Here is an 18,371-nt window from a genome sequence, read left to right on the forward strand (position 1 = left end):
ACTTCCTTTTGTGCTTGCCTCCCTCCTTCCCCCAGGTATGTTCTCATCTGGTGTGCAGTGTAATTGCAGTCTTACTTCAGACAGTTTTTACTCTTGCATTTTGCTTGCTGAATCCCATCCACACTCCCCTGTTCCCTGTGAATGCAGTGCTGAAGTGCTACCCTGTTATTCTCTCCATTTCATGCTCTTCCCTCTTCACACTCAGTACTGCAGATGGTAGCATTATGTGATACAAATAAAATAACTGATTAACTGATTAGCTCTTTTCTCTCTTTGTGAAACAGTTATATAAACTGATTCTCTTTGTTGTCAATTTATACACAAGCCTTTGCTGAGTAGTTGAGAAACATATTTTCTAGTCTGTGGGTACTTCACAAACTGCTTACTTTGATTATTAGCTTTTCAGTCTGTGATTAGTCATCTAAATCACAGGGTATCAGTATTGCCAACTTTAAACATTACAGAATCATGAGTCAGCCTCAAAAAATCATAGGATTGTTTATAAATTATGTTGTTTTTTTTCCTATTAAAATACTTTTGCTGTTTGGATTTTACTTGGGTTTTGAGCCTTTAAATTACATTTGCTTTAAATTTCTTTGCAAGTTTGGATAAGAACACTTTTTTTTGTAAAGGAAATTTATTTGTCTTGATTTAGTGATCTGGATCCTCAAGAAGAAATTAGGGAAAATAAAATAAAAAGAGTTGACAGTGATATACCATATTTTCTGTTATCTTATTGAATGACTGAAAATTTTTACGTAGGCAATGAGGAATACCAAATTAAGACGACTAGGGATATAAATTTTCCATATTTATTTAGATTCAAACAATTTAACACCTCCACACTAAGAAGTGTTAAGCTCCCTGTTTATTAATTATGTCCCTGCAGCCTTTGGAAGGAAAACAAAGGTTCATATAGGAGGCTAACTAACTCATATTGGCAATAACTGAAGCAACAGAAAAATCTGTGCCACTCTTACAAAAAAAATTAGCTTTTTTGTATGAATGCAGGTATTTATGGGCAAATATAATCTTTGCAGAGGTGACCTAACATTCTTGAACAGTTAAAATTAACTCAAGCATCTTTGTGCTTTAATGTAGGCAAAGAATTCTCCTAGATCAGGGGTGACCAAACCATGATCTGCTTACAAAAGCATCTCACATCATCCTCTCCCAGTGGGCTCCTTCCAACGGTGGCTTGGGATTCAACTATACACCAGGTACCCACCTTGTTGCCAGCCATGTCTCTCACACCTATGGTCCTTGTGGAAAAAATTACCTTTGTTTCCACCAGAACCAGCTGTCTTGCCTTGTGGCCCCCCTTGGTTTGAAGGCACCAGACAGAGGGTTTCTACTAGATAAGTAGCCAATTTTTATCTTGCTTGTGCTCCTCACCATTTCTCCAAGCTGCTAATCGCCTGCATCCCACTTGGGTGGAGGAGCACCAAAGGGCAAAGTCTGCAAACTCTTTAAATATGATGGTGAGGCAGCTGTCAGTTCTAAACTCTGTTACCTTTTGCTGTTGCTCATTACAAATCATAAGTGTCTCTTCTCGAGGAAGAAGTGTCTATACAAAGTCATCATTACAGGAAGTAATCTAAATAATAGTAATAGGAAGTTGAATGAAAGCATGGTAAATGTCATGTCTGATTTATCTTATATTCCTTATAAGCAATACCAGGTGCAGCTTGGTTAAAAGCACAAAACCTGAGATGAACAGTTTAAATCCAATGGAAGACTTCATCTTCCTCATTGCTGGCTACCCTGCACTAAGTTCCTTGGCTCACACAGATATCTTTCTTATAAAATTCCCCTAATCCCAAGCCGATGATTGTTTCCAAAACTAGTTTTCTCTTCTTATTATCAGTGCAGGTTTCTTTTGAAGATAGACCTCTGGAGAATTTTAGAGAATATTAATACTACCTTTGAAACACCTAAGTGCTCTACTTCCTTTAATCTTCCTTGGAAACAAAGTGAATCTAGGTTTTGAGTCAGACCTCTTGCTTCATCACCGTAAAGCTTTCCGCCCCATCCTTCCCTGTCCCTCATCCCATCTTTTTTTTAGAAACAGGAGTTATGAGCAATTCCTCATAGGTGTTGAAGGTATTGCAGCATAGTAGACCCATCCAGCAAAGAAACTCAAGGCAGTCTATCCTAGTAATAGAAAGCCCTTACTATACCTATATCTAGAAGTATGCCAGTAGAGGCCAATATAAGTCATATTGTGATAGATATAAGAAAACATGACAGTTATATATTTTGAATTATTATTATTTGGCATACCTGTGTCACAGATAATGAAAACTTCAATCTTTTATTTGGTCAAAACTGAAATTTCTGAAGATTTTTTTCCTATCCCAAATGGTAGCCAGTAGAGTATTAATCAGCTTCTGAGTATTCTTTCTGTTCTGTTCTCCAGCAGATCTTTTCTCTTCCTGCCATTTACTTTGCTTTAGCAGAGATATCAGTAGTCCCTGTAGGTAATTCTAGCTAAATCTCACCTCTCAAGAACTTCTGTTTAATGCTGAGCACTGCAGGGCTTAACAATGGCAACCTTTTGGAAGAACTGTTTATCCCATTATTTCTGCATTTGTGTTAGAGCAAATTGTGGTTATCTCTGTGTCCATCCCCACAAAGACAGGCAGCTGGACATTTCTACCACAAATTAAGCACTCATTAAGGTTGCAGCAGTCATAAACAAGCTACTCTGAAGCTTGAGCAATGTTGAAGCTACATGTACAAAAGTTGCTGATGCAAGCATTACAGGCAGGGAGACACCTCCATCTGTCTCATCTCTTGATAGTGGTTTTTAGAGGGCAGCAGATGCTATCCCCGTAAAATCTTTTCTCTCTTCGCTTGTAAGACATCAGACTAAGGAAAGACAAAACCCAGTATCAGGACTTGGGGCTGTGCTTATACAGCAAAGCCAGCACTCTTTTGGGACTGTGGTCTCCCGATAGGCTCCAGAATTGGCTATTGCTTCTCTGCCCTGTCCACAGATGCCAGGTCTATCCTCAGATCTTGCTGTTTTGCTCAATCTGCTCATCCTCCTGCAGCCACTGCCTGTTTTACTGTTCTCTGTCCCGTCACATTTTCACCCAGCTCTGAGGCACTCTTGCTGGCTCTGAGAGTGCAATGCCTCCTGGCACACCTTGCCCAGTTGTTGCTTGCTGTGAAAGTCAGGGATTGCCCATGCTGCCCCAGGAGAAGAGACAGATTGTCTGCTACTGTTCTCCTCCAGAGTACTGTCAGGGTGGTGGCACCTGAGCTAGCTTGGAGGGAGGGTCAGAAACTTGCACTGTGAATGCCTCCCCAGCGGCTTCTCTCCCTCTATCTTGCATATCAGCTTTGTTTTTTACTTTGTAGCACGATTTATTCCCATTACTTGCCTAGACCAGGTATCTCCTCCAGACTCCTTGATGGCATTTGCAGATGCTGTAGTACAATAACCTCCTATCCACCCCATTTATTTCTTCTCAGTGTTTTATCTCAGCAGCCTTTTCACATGACTTGCATGAGTAACTTATCTATTCTGTTGAGTTTATGCAGAAGCTACTATCAAAAAGAAGTACCCAAAGTACCTATTTCTAGCCAATATGCAGGAATGGAACGGCTAAAGATGCTACACTTATTAAAGCATAAGGCCAAAGTGTCCAAAGTGTCAGTACTGAAAGTGTCCCAGTTAAAAGTGTCAATATGGACTCAGAAAATTTCCCTGCTGTGTGCCAGTAGGGACTGCAAAGGATGCTAAAAGTAAATACAGCCGAGACCTTCTTTGGGCACATCTGAACTGGGGAATTTTGAAGCATTTCCCAGTGCCTTCAAGTGAGTACTTAGGCCAGACTATCAGTGTTTGTTGGACAGAAACACAAACACATCAGTAGCAAGCGATCCTCTCCCATCTGAAACATGTGATTGGAACTACTGTAATAGTTTCAATGAATTTTTGAGAGAAAGAATGAAAAGAAAGAAAGAAAGAAAGAAAGAAAGAAAGAAAGAAAGAAAGAAAGAAAGAAAGAAAGAAAGAAAGAAAGAAAGAAAGAAAGAAAGAGAGAAAGAAAGAAAAAGAAAAGCAGAGTTCTCTCTGCTCAGTTCTCTGTGGATAACACACATTAATAGTGCAGCTGCCATCAGTGCTTTGGATCAGACTGGATCGGAAACAAAGAATTGTTAAAGATGCTTTAAAGAATTTCTCCTGATTTCCTCTTCCAGACAACTATCTAATTAAAAAAAAAAAAAAGAAAATTAGAAGTGACTCTGGTGGCTCACTTCTAGCACAGAATATTCTGTAATTCTATGATGACTGATTTTAACCATGTGTTATTGTTCTCTGCTCTAATTTACACAGGAGTTTTTATAGAAATGGGCACCAGGTACATTAGATTTTTGTAAGTACATTGTAAGGTTCCAGAAAACAAAGCAGCCTCAGGAAAAAAGAGGCAAAGCAATATTGATTTGACTAAGAGTAGTGCTTTTGTTGTATATGTAATGGCTTGTTTCAAAGCATGAGGGAGTCCTGTAAATCCCTGGACATGTGGAAAATAGCACATTAGTGCAAGGCCATAATGATAATCTGTAGTGACAGAATGAGAGAGCAAGTGTATTTATTTTAATGTGATTATACTTAGTGAAAAATAACACTTCTTGAGGCCAGAGTACAAAGAGCAGAATGTTATTCTATTGCCAGAATTTCATAAGATATTGTGAATTTATCTGCAAATGAGTCCATATACTACAACATCTAGCATTAAATTAAAGAACAAACTGCCTAAAGAAGAATGATCTTCGTGTGTGGTACAAGAACAAGAGCAGCTTTGGAGTAGCTGATTAGAAAAGATGTTAGGTAAGTGCAGCCAGGGAAATGCAGTTAAGATTCTTGGGTCCAGATCCAAAAGGATCTTAAGTCAGGTGGCTGTCTCTGGGAGCTGAAGTCAGAGGGTATATCTAAGCCCCAGCTTAGTTTGAAGTTGCTTCTGTCCCTGGCAGCTGAAGAAGTCTAATTTTCAGCCCTTGGAGGTATAAACATGAGTCATAATAAATCTTGTAACTTTTATGGATGATTTTAGAGAAGAAAAACTCTGCACTGTGTTTCTTTTGAAATTTGGCTACTCTCCAAGAGAAGATAAGGAGTTTTTCTGTCTGTTCAGGGCTCTCCTCTGGGAGCAAATGCATGTAGTTCTGATCCCTGCTTCCAGCACTGCCTTGGTTATTTTTATTTAGATGATCACCAACCAAAATCTGGAAGCTATCCAGGGAAATTTCTCTGCCACAAAAGCTCTCTCTAAATTAAAAAGCAGGGAACTGCTTTAACCAGTCATGCCTAGTTCTTATCCTTTCCAGTGTTTCTCACCTATTGGGGGTCTTCTCCATGCAACAGTTTGCTCACTATCTCTGAACTGGGAACTAAATGACAGAAACACTACTACAAATAGCAGACTTCACATACATAGAGGCTTTCAGTGGCACAACAGTTTTATAACATCCCCCACATTTCATAAACTGCATGTGAATTACTTTGGCAGTCTCATGAGGGACATCCTCTTTGTCAGACATGACTTCCAAACTCCATTTATGCTTACAAAGCATAAGAGAAAATTTCACATGAAGGAATCATTCATGCAGAGTAGTTTCACTGTCCTGGAGGACTGAAAAAATTTAGACGTGTTTTAAGGAGAAATGACAGCCTTAGTACTGGGTGAAGGTAATTCACTGGAAACTTGATTTTTAGTTTGAAATTTTTGAAAAACCATTGTTGTTGGTTATATCGGTAGCTTGAGAACCAACCTTTGTACCCATCAAAGTGTATCTGACAGTGTGAGGACTCCAGCGTGGGTTCGTGCTGGGGGTGTTTGATGCTATCAGATCCAGTTGCTGTTTTTCATGTCACTGAGTAAAAAGTTTCAACTGAAAATTCTCCTGATTCTAGTCTCCAGTTCTCACAAACTAACTATTTACCCCTCCTGTTACATTTTGATGTTTTAAGTTTAAGCTTTCTTAACTTTCTCTCAAAAGAAGAAGTGCTATTGTGAATCAGCTCAGATAGGCAAGGGGGTCTCTGTCCTGGTCTGCTTCTGCCTGTCTGCTGTCCTTAGCTTCCCACTGAGATTATTGACCCCTCAGTTCTGGATCTGTCCTCTCTAAAAGGCTTGGTTTAACTTTTAAACATCTAAGAAAACTGTTCACTGTTGAAATTGGCTGTTGATAAACTTGGGGTGAGCTCCAAAGAGAGCACCGACCTCCTCCATCTGCTGGCATTAGATGAGGGCATTCTGCTCTGCCTCATGTCCCTCTCATCCCTGGGTGTGCAGTTCTCCTCTCCCACTGATGCCAGGATCTAGCTCAATATGCCAGCAGAAATTAACTTTTAAAAAATTCATATATTTCTGTATTTTTTTTCTGCCAGCTCAGCAAACTGAATGGGCTGGGCATTGGGCAAGGTAAGCAGCCAAATGAGCATATGAGAAGGTGATTGAGCAGTGGGCAGGAGTGGACAGCCTCTTCTGGCAGCAGCATGGCATCACCTCATTGCAGCAGTGCTTCAGCCTCGACAGGAAACCCGGCTGGCCGAGGCCAGCGTCACTGGCAGCACAATGACGCCCCCTGTATCCTCTCGAGGATTGGGGTGCGCCTAGGGCGTGGGGGCCCGGAGTGACGGAGGATTCCGGAGAACGACGACGACTGCAGCCCGCAGGAATGACAGGAGACGTTCTTTCGGGGTGCCAAAGTTCGGTTTAATTCCCAAGGGAGGACCGCCGAAAGACAGAGAAATGTGCCCGACAGCAGGTTATAAGGGATACAAAGCAACCAATCAGGGGGTAGGGGGGGAGTAACAAGATATTAACAGACAAACCTAACAACCAACCAGAGTAACTCAGGGGAGTGTCCCCGGCCCCTCGTCCAATCACCCCGCAGAACTCAGAGAAACTTCTAGAAGGTGGGAAGAGTGTGCTGGATGACGGACAGGGACTCGGGGAGGAACCTAACCAAACTGGGGAGGAGCGAAGGAGGAGTGAGGGAGATTGACAGGTAACTGTTGTCCTGGGACCGGACCAAACATAAAGACAGGGGGGAGCGGGCCAGCGCGATCCCACATCTCCCCCTTTTTTGTTTAAAAATAAAGAAAAATAAACGGAACTAAACATCTTCTTCCCAGCAGTCGTAACCAAAGTCTTCGTACCGTAGATCTTCTTCTCCTTCTGATGGCTGAAGCTCCATCACATGGTTTACGACCGCTGGGGCAGTCAACTTAATCATGAGTCTCTTAAGAATTGTCCATAAAATTGAAATAACGATAAGAACCAGTAAAACAACAAACACAACTGAAATAATAGTTTTAAACACCGACCCAAGCCACCCTGACAGTCCCCATCCTGAGAACAAGTTCCCCAGCCAGTCCGCGGAGTCTTCCTTGATTTTGCTGATCATCTCTCGCATCTGGTCAATGGCGAGACGGACGTCCCCGGCCTTAGAAGTCAAATTCAAGCAGCAGAGCCCCTCAAAGTCCTGGCAGCGATGGTCATGGAGCAGCAATAGAAAATCTATTGCTGCCCTGTTCTGCAAAGTGGCCTGCCTTGTGATTTCCTCGTCTTGTAGAAGGTCACTTAGCGCGGCTGATGTAAGATTTGCTTGTTTCGCCACCCAGCACTCGAGGTGGCCCAATTCGCCTAATGATTGAGCGACTGCCACCCAGGGGAGGAAGGTGATCCATGCCACCTCCTCTGGCTTACTCCAATGGAAAATCTCTTCGTCGCACAAACTGTCCAAATTAGTTAAATCTCGTCTTGTCCGATTCGAATTTGGTGCGACTTCTATCTTCTGCCAATTAACAATTTGACTTGTGCTGGGTGTAAACAGCGACAGCCGGCCGATAGTACATGGGCCTCCGAGAAGGCGAGAGGGGATGCCTTGCCAAGCTCGGTCCCCACAAATGAAAAAATAACCGTTGGGTAGAGAGCGAGGTTTAAAGTCCTGGGTAATCGAGGTTGTAATCTGTGACAGGGAAGGGCAAAGTGAGACATTTGCGGTGATATTTGCAATTTGTAGGGAAGTGTCTAGGTCGGAGTAAGGGAAGAACTGAATGCAAAAATGAAATGCGGAGGACCCGAGCAATTTTAATTCTAGGGGTTCGGTTTTGGACTGATTTAGTCTGTTGGCAAATCTCCTCCAGACAACATTAGGGTTAGGGTCAGAGGGGCGGTTGATTTTATTTTCAAAGAAAGGCTCTAGAGAATCACGGATGGATGGGGGCAACTCATCTGGAGGAGACGGGATCCCCACAAGGCAGGTGGACAAGGGGTCTGCTGCTGATGCGGTGGTGAGGCAAAGACTGTCTTGACCGAGGGCGTCGGCGAGAGTTCTCCAAACGTTCTTTCTTGGCTGGGGAACGACCCACGGCATAGATGGCAACACAAGGAGTGAGAAGGTGATGACGAAGGCCGTGAGTCGTACGGTCTCCAGCGGGGCTGCCATGGCGTGGGTTCTAAAACAATAGATAAATAAAACATATAAATGAAAGAAATCAAAATTCTGACCCCAGGACATCTAAGTCTCCCTCAAAGGGTTTCCGCCTACGCCTCCAGCAGGACTCTTGAACCTGGGGAACCGTACCTACAGACACCTGCTTTTTGGGCAGGAAGGGCCTGACCCACTTTGAAGGAACCCATTTGGGACCTGAGGGGGTGGATACGCAAGCATATCCCCTCCCCCAGGTCACCAGGTCAAACGGCCCCTCCGTTTTCCATGTTTCCGGGTCCTTTATCAAGACTGGTGGCTTTGTCTCCGGTTTCAGACTTTTGTTTTCGCCAAAATGACGCACGACAGGTGGGTTTAAATTATCAAATGAGCAATTTAGGAAATTGATGGTATATAAAGCTCGAGCAAGGCGGGTCTGCGGGGAGTCCATCTTCATTGCCGAATGCTGATGGTGTAGGGTGTTTTTCAGGCTCTGATGGGCTCTCTCCACCATGGCTTGGCCTGTCGGGGAATAGGGGATGCCGGTCTTATGCTCTATTCCCCATTGCTGCAGGAAGCTTCGCAACTCCCTGGACTTGTACGCCGGGCCATTGTCTGTTTTTATGCACTTTGGGATGCCCAACACAGAGAAGGCCAGCAATAGATGTTTTTTAACGTCATTGGCCTTCTCCCCTGCGTGGGCAGAGGCATAGACTGCATTAGAAAAGGTGTCGATAGACACATGTACGTAAGAAAGACGTCCGAATTCCGGGACATGAGTGACATCCATCTGCCACACCTCACAACTTGATAGACCTCGGGGGTTGGTGCCTGATGGAATGGATGGAAGTTGGAAGGCTTGGCACTGGGGACATGTTGCCACAATTGCTCTGGCCTGTTCCCGAGAGATCTTAAACTGTCTAACAAGGCCAGGAGCATTCTGATGGAAGAGCTGGTGGCTGAGCTTGGCCTGCTCGAACACGCACGGGAGGGGGGCCACCTGGGCAGGAGCAGCAAGAGCATCAGCTCTCCTGTTTCCCTCCATGATGAACCCCGGTAGCTCGGTGTGGGACCTGACGTGCATCACGTAGTATGGTTGCTCTCGGTGGGAGACTAGTCGAATTAATTTCGAGAGCAAAAGAAACAAGGCATTGTTGGAGACCTCCTGCAAGATTGCACCCTCAGCTCGAGAAACAACTCCGGCTACATAAGCCGAATCAGTTACCAAATTAAAAGGCTCAGCGAACTTCTCAAAAGCCCGGACGACAGCGTCCAACTCAGCGATCTGGGGAGACCCCAGAACTACTTTAACATCAGCCTCCCACTGCTGAGTCTGAGGATCCTTCCAAGTCATTACTGACTTGTGGGATGCTCCGGACGCGTCTGTGAAAACTGTCAGGGCTTCGAGGGGAGTTCGACTCTGAATGGATTTTATCGAAAGATGGAATTGAATGTCCGAATTAAAGAATTTGTGTGATGGTTTGTGGATAGAAATTTGGCCGGAGAAGCTGTCGAGTGCAAACTGTAATGCTTCATTTTCCTGCAGTAGGTGTTCTAACATTGCCTTAGTAAAATTACCTGAGCTCAGTTGGATCGGAACGTGAATACAGTCAAAATCCACACCTGCTAACTCCCGGATCCGCAGGCGTGCTTTGCGGATGAGTTCTGCCACCAGCTCCTGTGGCTTGGTCATTCTTTTGGACCTGTGGTGGCTTAGGAAAACCCACTCTATGATCAAGAGTGGATCCTTCGCCCCTTGGTCCCGTTTGATGTTAGAGTCCCATTGAAAAATCACCCCGTGGAGGTGTGGCAATCTTCCCAGGATGATAAATTTGAATGGCAGCTCGGGACGGTATCGATGAGCCTGCCGACTGGAAATGGACGTCTGGATCTTTTCTAATGCTGCCTGTGCCTCTGGGGTGAGAGACCTCGGAGAACTAAGCTCCTCTCCCCCTTTCAATAAATTGAAAAGGGGGGCCAGGTCCTCGGTGGAAACACCCAGCCAAGGTCTCACCCAATTTAAAGCCCCACACAGTTGCTGGACATCAGCGAGTGTCCGAATGTTTGGCCGAATTGATATTTTTTGAGGTACAATAGTACGGCGGCCAATTTCAAGGCCCAGGTATCTCCAGGGCGGCATCCGCTGAATCTTGTCCTGTTGCAGCTCGAACCCTGCAGCAATCAATGAATTGATTGTCAGGTCAAGCGCATGTGTAAGCATGTCGTCTGTCGGAGCGCAAACTAAGATGTCGTCCATGTAATGTTGGATTGTGACTTCCGGCATTGCAGCACGCACCGGGGACAGCAAGGAGGACACGTACCATTGGCAGATTACCGGCGAGTTCTTCATGCCTTGTGGTAATACTGTCCAATGATACCTCCTCCTTGGGGCTTCTCGGTTGATGGTGGGAACCGAGAAGGCGAAACGTGGGGCATCATCCGGATGGAGGGGAATTTGGAAAAAGCAATCTTTTATATCGATGACAGCCAATTGATGGTTTTGAGGGAGCATCGCCGGGGACGGCATCCCTGGTTGAAGAGACCCCATATCTTCAATGATGTCATTAATTTTGCGGAGGTCGTGGAGGAGCCGCCACTTGTTCTTATTGGGTTTTTTGATGACAAAGACTGGGGAGTTCCACGGTGACGTGGACTCCACCAGATGACCCTTCTGTAACTGCTCATCCACGAGCTCCTGGAGCGCCTTAAGTTTTTGTTTAGAAAGCGGCCACTGCTCTACCCAGACAGGGACATCTGATTTCCAATTAAGTTTCTGGGTAGGGCGCCCCTCAGTGACCGCTGCCCGAAAAACCGGAGGAGCCGATGGTAGGTCAATTTTGGCTCCCCATTGGGCAAGGAGGTCTCTTCCCCACAGGGGTTCCGAATAATTTAAAACAAACGGGCGAACAGAGGCCAATTGCCCGTCTGGCCCCATAATTTGAACGAAACTCCGAGACTGCTTTGCCAATTGGACCCCCCCGACACCCTGGATTTTTCCAGCCACGTTTTGCAGCTCCCAATGTGCCGGCCATTCCCTTGCGGGAATGATCGTCACATCTGCCCCGGTGTCCAAGAGTCCATGTAATGTGGTGGCCTCCCCATCCTTCTGTATGTGGCAGGTGAGCCGTGGCTTGTCCCCGGTGACAAATTGAGACCAAGCCACGGTAGGTGTTACTTCTGTGTCAGTGGTGGAATGACAGATTTCTGGGACAGGGATCGCTTGCGCAATCACCTGGCCCTTGGGCAGAAAGATGGGTGGCTGTGTGCAATGCAGGACGACAGAGAATAGGTGTATATGTGTGGACACCACCCCTGGCAAGATGTTGATGTGTGGTGGGGTGTATTTTGTGTCTCCGACAACGACATACTTACATTTGACCCGCCACCAAGTACCTTGTGCGTCTGGCGAGACGGAGACTTCCCGGAAACTGGTGTCTGTCAGGTGTAAGGGCTCGATGAGCTGGAGCCTGTACGGAGAGATATTAGAAGTGGTAGTCAGTATTGGATATGAGGTAGTCGAGTCCTGTGGATATGACAACGTAGGCGGATTAACCTGGGGAACCGCCTCCGGCTGTTCCCCTCCTCCTCCCCCCCCGCGAGATGGAAAGTTCTCCGCCCTACTTTTATCTTTGCGCGGGGAGGCCTCGCGCTCTTGAGTTAGTTTTTTGAGTGCTGATCTGCCCGTTGAGGTTTCTGATGGAACTTAAAGTTATAAAACTCTTTCCTCAACGGGCAGTCAGGCATCCAATGCCCAGTCTTTTGGCATAAGTGGCACGGAGCATCGGCGCCGGGAGGTGGTCTTCGGATGGGACGGGGCGTCCGATGCGGTGCTGGATTATTGTCCTCTGCCGTGGTAGATTCTGCTACGGCGACTCTCCGCTGAGTTGGGCGCTGTCCTCTGGGAGTACTTTCGGGGAGGACAGACACCTTCCTTTCGCAAACTTGCAGCATTTGGGTCAGGTCCGGTGGAGGGTCAAAGGGGAGGCTGAGGATGGCAGCCTTGCACGCAGGATTTGCATTGGTGGCTGCCATCTCTGTCAGGATTTCCTCCCGGGTCGCCTCATCCCGCACCTGCATTTCTACCGCTTTCCTTAACCGCTCAGTAAAAAGAAGAAACGGTTCGTTATCTTCTTGTATGATTTTAGTATATGAAATGAGGGGAGCAGTAGGAGGTCTAAGGGCAGTGAACGCTTTCAATGCTGCAGATGTTGTTGCCTTAAGTGCCTCTGCAGGGATATACCAAGCCTGGTAGTTCCCGTCTGCCCAGTCCCCGATGCCACAAAGATGGTCTGTAGAAATCATTCCTCCCTCCGTGTCCCTGGCGGAGCTTGCATCTTGCCATAATTGAGGCAAAATCTTGCCTATCTCTCGTTTCCAATTTGCCTCCCAGAGACGGAACTCTGAGGGGCTAAGCAAGCACGAAAAGATCCGCCGGAGATCGGCAGGAATGACGATGGCATCTGTTAGTGTGGCCCTCAGGATTCCCCGGAAAAACTCACTTTCCCTGGAGTAATCCTTCTGGGCCTTACATAACTCTTTGATGGTTTGATTTGAAAAGGGGATCCACTGGGCCTGGGTCCTCCCTTCCCTCCCCGGGATGTAAGAAACCGGAGCCGCGGAAAGGTTAAGCAGCGGCCCCTGGTTCCAGGCCCCAGCCCCCCCCCCAGCACCCGATGGAGCGTGGGAACCGGAAGAGGGAGCGTGGGAACCAGGGCCCGGGGCGGAAGAGGAGGAGCCGGTGACGGGGGCGGGGACCGATGGCGTTGTCCCCGCCTCAGAGGCGGAGGCTTCGAAAGGTGGAGCTGGGGGCGGAGCGCCGCGCAGAGGGAGGGGCGGAGGCAAGGGCGGAGCGGAGGGAACTGAGGAAGAGGAGGGGTCAGGGAAACGGAAAGGGTTTCGCGGGGAACGAAAGGGATTTCGGGAAGAAGGAGGCGTTTCGGCGGGAAAACCCATGAGGTCTCCGCCACTTTGGGATTCATCCGCGCCATCTTGTGATGGTGAATCTCCCAAAGGGGTAGGGGAAGGAGGAGGATAAAAACGAACAGATTTCGAACTTTTTAAACACCTAACTGGGGAAAAGGGGGGACAGGGAGAATCCCGAAGAGTCTGGCCAGGACTCCTCGGGCGGAGGGAAGGGACACCCTGAAGAGAGCCAGGAGGATGGTATAATTCCTGCGCGCTGCCATCGCGGGCTGCTCTCTTCAGGATCCCAGATCTTGGGGTAGAGGCAGAGGGAAAAGGGGTAGGGGAAGAACACGCAACCGAACTGGGGACGAACTCAGGTGAGGTTGGCTGCTCTTCCAATTGCCTCTTAGATCGTAAAAGGTCCCGAATAGTTGAGCTTAGATACGCGATTTTTAACATCTTAGAATCCCCCGAGCGGCACATACTGTTAGCTTTTAAAACGACATGGGACCAGAACGTATGGTTAAGAATCTGCTCGGGGTCTGTGGTAGGGAATTGGGAGAGGAGCCAAGCAACCAACATTTTAATATCCTTCTTGTGAACATTATCAAAACCCCCCACAACTAAAACCCCCTGAACTTTTCTAACAAGCCTCTTTTGGGTCGTCGAGACTTTTGCACCCATGCTGTTGTTAAGTGACGACCCAAGCCCGCCCGCCTTGGAAAAACGAAAAAGGAGAGGAAGGATAGAAAAGGGACAGTCGCCAAACCCCGCCGCCGGTCTATGCCGGTAGAGAAAAAATGGCCTGCAGGGCTTGAATTGAATGGGCCGATAAAACGGCCAGAGCGGATGAAACCGCGGAAAACGAGGTGAGTTTAAAAAGGCGGGGGTGAGGGAGAGAAAGGAAAGGAAGGAGCGAAAAACTCACACTTGACGACTGATCCGGGAAAGGTCCAAGGCGGGAGGATCCTGCGGAGGGAGCCGACTCCTGGGTGCTGGAGCTACCGGTCCCGATCCCTGGGGAGCGCCACCCCTAAAACGGGGTCTGCTCACCACAGGGTAGCTTGACGGCCACAGAGGTTAGATCCGAATCCAAACGGACTGAGTCCAGGGATCCGGAATCCTCGTCCGCGTGCCCTGGTGATCTTCTCAGGGCCCCACGTTGGGCGCCAAACTGCAGCAGTGCTTCAGCCTCGACAGGAAACCCGGCTGGCCGAGGCCAGCGTCACTGGCAGCACAATGACGCCCCCTGTATCCTCTCGAGGATTGGGGTGCGCCTAGGGCGTGGGGGCCCGGAGTGACGGAGGATTCCGGAGAACGACGACGACTGCAGCCCGCAGGAATGACAGGAGACGTTCTTTCGGGGTGCCAAAGTTCGGTTTAATTCCCAAGGGAGGACCGCCGAAAGACAGAGAAATGTGCCCGACAGCAGGTTATAAGGGATACAAAGCAACCAATCAGGGGGTAGGGGGGGAGTAACAAGATATTAACAGACAAACCTAACAACCAACCAGAGTAACTCAGGGGAGTGTCCCCGGCCCCTCGTCCAATCACCCCGCAGAACTCAGAGAAACTTCTAGAAGGTGGGAAGAGTGTGCTGGATGACGGACAGGGACTCGGGGAGGAACCTAACCAAACTGGGGAGGAGCGAAGGAGGAGTGAGGGAGATTGACAGGTAACTGTTGTCCTGGGACCGGACCAAACATAAAGACAGGGGGGAGCGGGCCAGCGCGATCCCACACCTCATGGATTTTAGTCACCTCCCAGCTCTCTGTGCTGCAAATAGGACCTGCTTGGCAGCAGCTGCTGTGTGCTCTGGTAGCTGAGCTCCCTCCCATGCAGGTGTGATTTCTGCAACAAGGACACTGTGGGTGATGAGGAGCAGGAACCACAGCAGCCTTCTCAAGGCAGACCATCCCCAAGGCTGCATGTGGGCCCCTCTTTGTTTTCTTTAATCCTGCACACCCAATTCACAGGGATGAACCTGTTTTTAGTGGACTTTCTAAAAAGAGCGTTCACAATAAGCAACAAATTACAATGATGCATTCCAAATGCTATTTTGGATGAATCAAGATAGAGGATGAGCAGGTGAAAACAGTGAAGTTGTAATGAAATTGATAGACTTAATTATAATATTTGCTTCTGTGAAAGCTATAATGTTGTCTAATCAGTTAAAAATGTGGGAAGACGGAGTTACTGTTTTGTCTATTTGCACTACTACTTTTAGGGTTTATTAAATAAATATCTAGGATACTGTGTTAAATATAAAGGTGTATATGGATATATATGAGCTAATTAATGTTTGGAAAAACCACATTAAATATAAGAAAGCATGAGAAATTCTGGTGTTTTAGGTTGTGCATTTGCATTTTATGTGCTCCTCTGTTTTACCTAATCACCCCCCTTTGGAAAAAACCCACCTCTAGTCTGTTGTAGTATCCTTAACCTTAGTAAATTCAAAATGTCCTGCGTAAACTGAAAGAACAAAAGGTTATTATTACTAGCTGTTACTGTAAGAAATGTATACACTAAAGTATTCATACTGTGAAAGACTATTGTGTTACTTTGAAACATTTAGATTAATTTTTGTGCTCTAGTTGTTTTTGGTAAAGACTGTTTTGCATCAGTTGATAGGGCCAAGTGGGCAAAGCAGCAGGGAACAAAGCATTTCTTCTCAGATCCCAAGAATGATGTGCAGGTTTTATTTTCTGTTTTGCATTTCTGGTGTTGCTGTAAATCTTCAGAGTAGGGCCAAATTACCATCTCATTTGCATTAGTTATATTACTCAATATAACCAACGTTAGTCTAAAAATGATAAATAAGTTAATTGCAACTTCTTGGCCCTTGTTTTTTACTTTAGTAAAAAACTTTGGAGTAAAAACGATGAACACATGTATGGGAACATACACTATATATTCCTGTATTCCTTTATACCCTTGGCAAAGCCTGTGCTCTTATTCCAAACCCACCTGTTCCAGTGTAGCTGAGTCAGCAGAAGAAGACTTGCTATTGGAATTCCAGAGTTGTGGAACATCCTCAAGGGACTGCTTCTGCCGTAGTGACTTTCCCTCATTCTTTTCCCTAAGCAGTGCCTGAAGGATGAATTTTGCCCTGAGGCACTAAAACATAAAGGTACTGACCAAGCCAACCAGCAGACAATTAGTTGTAACCTTCTGGTGTCCAGTCTGGTATTTCTCTTTCTCAGCAAAAGGCTCCAATGATGTCACAGGTGTAATAAACCATAGTCAGAATACAGCAGGACAGGCTGGATATACAGTGTGATGCAGGGAATGCCACATGTATAAACTGCATGGGAGTGATGCAGCCTCATAGCTATCAATGCAAATCCAATGGTAACAAACAGGGACATTGTTTACCCTTTGTATTTTGTACTTTTGTGTTAAATTTTTCAGTTGCAATACTTATTGGCTTTGAAGTTATGACCCAAATGTATATATAGCAAATATTATTAGATTCACTAATTTAAATATTTATAATTTAATAATGGATCTAATAGGGATTATGTCTATGCTGCAACCCAATAAAATAATTAAGTCTATATTTTGCAGTTCAATATGCGATTAAATGTGGACATACTGCTGAATCAGGGCTTGACTTGTGAATGGATATTTATCACAACAAAATACTGAACTATAATAAACATCTGTGTGCCAAGTCAAAGAGCAAACATACATGACCCCTGGAGTATTTATTTTATTATTCTGAGCCAATTAATGTTATTTTGTTCTGTTTCCTCAAGTTATATGTAAATTTTTGTGACTCTTACACTTATTCTGTTGATACCTAAAGGCTTATTACATTTTTTCACTCCTAATGCTTGTAGTTAAATCTGTAATCACATTCAGACTTTCAGTTTTCCATGGTTTTAAATTTGATTTCCAGCAATGAATGCCAAGTGTCTGTGTCCCATTTCCAATTGTTCAAATTCACAGTTACAAAGAATGACAAGCACACAGTACATGCCAGTGAGGAAGCCAGCACTGAAGAGGGGACCAGAATTTGTGCTATTTTCTTTGTGATCAAGAGTAGACCATGCCATATCCATGCATTTGAAGAGGCTTCAGCATGAATTAATTATTTATTCAAACAAGTGAATACAAAGAAGGTCTTCAACCATATTTTCATCAGTTACACAATGTAAATATTGCCTTCTATTATCATGTATATAAATTTGCTATTCTTCCTGATCTCATTATTTTAAATATGAAAAAATATGGGCAGCAAAGAGCAGGTCGCCTTTGAAATGTAGAAAGCACTTACTTATCTGCCTGAAAAATCAGTATGGAATTTAAAGGATCATCCTTTCCTGAAGATGGGTCAAAGGAAACTACCCACAGGTACTGAAGTAGTAGTTTATTTTATTTAACAATTTTCCCCTCTCATTTGCATTGATATGAATTTCCACACTATGTCACATAACAATAACATTTCTGTTCTAGTTCACAGATCACAATATCTTCTCTTGGTGTTTAAATGAGAGCCACGAAATGAATTGCCACTTTCTCTAAGCACTCCAAACAGCAAATTAGCTGCAGTTACCTCATGGATTTTTTTTTTTTTGTGTTTGAATAAAAAAAACTCATAAATCTAAGGCAGTCTGAAATTCAGTAGGATATTGCATAAGTTGTACAGATCATTCTTGTAAATAAACAGGCTACTTATACTTTGGAATCTTGTCTGTGTCAAAACATTTTTGCTAGCTTTTTAAATAACATTTTGGCTAGAATAAGCAATGCAAATGCTGAGTGGCAGAGCTCTTTAGTCTTTCATCACACCAGTGCATCTGGGACAGACTCAGGAAATTTCATTACTAATTGTAGATTCAGGTTTGAAGAAAATAAATTGCTGGTGTTTACCAGTCATGAGGTAACATCAATTCTGATGTATATGAAGATAGGGTGACCCATGAGAATAATTAAAACACTGAAAAAGGAAATTTTGTCAGTGGAGATGGCTTGTCTTCTAGTCAGGTGCTCATTCATTAATATTTTCA

At 45.3% G+C, this 18,371-nt stretch overlaps 2 protein-coding genes across 15 annotated transcripts in view; one reads left to right on the forward strand and one right to left on the reverse strand.

Annotated features, from left to right (window-relative positions):
- The window catches only part of DLGAP2 (DLG associated protein 2), a 459,301-nt gene that overhangs the window by 54,579 nt on the left and 386,351 nt on the right, over window positions 1-18,371 (forward strand). The window contains exon 1 of one of the 13 annotated variants that reach the window (XM_064412075.1): window positions 14,659-15,031. The exons of the other annotated variants lie outside the window; for them this stretch is intronic. Within the exon in view, the coding sequence (XP_064268145.1) occupies window positions 14,958-15,031 (74 nt within the window). The 5' untranslated portion in view covers window positions 14,659-14,957. Of the gene's footprint in view, window positions 1-14,658; window positions 15,032-18,371 lie in introns of those variants that run through there. 13 annotated transcript variants of the gene reach the window in all.
- On the reverse strand, window positions 6,707-14,498 carry LOC135296127 (uncharacterized). 2 transcript variants are annotated; one of them, XM_064412107.1, is made up of 2 exons: window positions 11,845-14,498; window positions 6,707-8,479 (listed from the first exon to the last, which is right to left on the reverse strand). In XM_064412107.1, exon 1 carries the CDS (start codon window positions 14,038-14,040, stop codon window positions 12,109-12,111), a length of 1,932 nt encoding a protein of 643 aa, XP_064268177.1. In that variant the 5' UTR covers window positions 14,041-14,498; the 3' UTR covers window positions 6,707-8,479; window positions 11,845-12,108. The 2 variants fall into 2 exon arrangements, with proteins under 2 accessions (XP_064268177.1, XP_064268176.1); XM_064412106.1 differs by having other exon boundaries at window positions 11,824-14,498.

This window comes from Passer domesticus, chromosome 3, assembly GCF_036417665.1.
Source record: "Passer domesticus isolate bPasDom1 chromosome 3, bPasDom1.hap1, whole genome shotgun sequence".
Classification (NCBI taxonomy): domain Eukaryota; kingdom Metazoa; phylum Chordata; class Aves; order Passeriformes; family Passeridae; genus Passer; species Passer domesticus.

Coding starts and splice junctions, on each gene's coding strand:
- LOC135296127 (XM_064412107.1), bottom strand. CDS start 14,040: ATGGGTGCAAAAGTCTCGACGACCCAAAAGAGGCTTGTTAGAAAAGTT.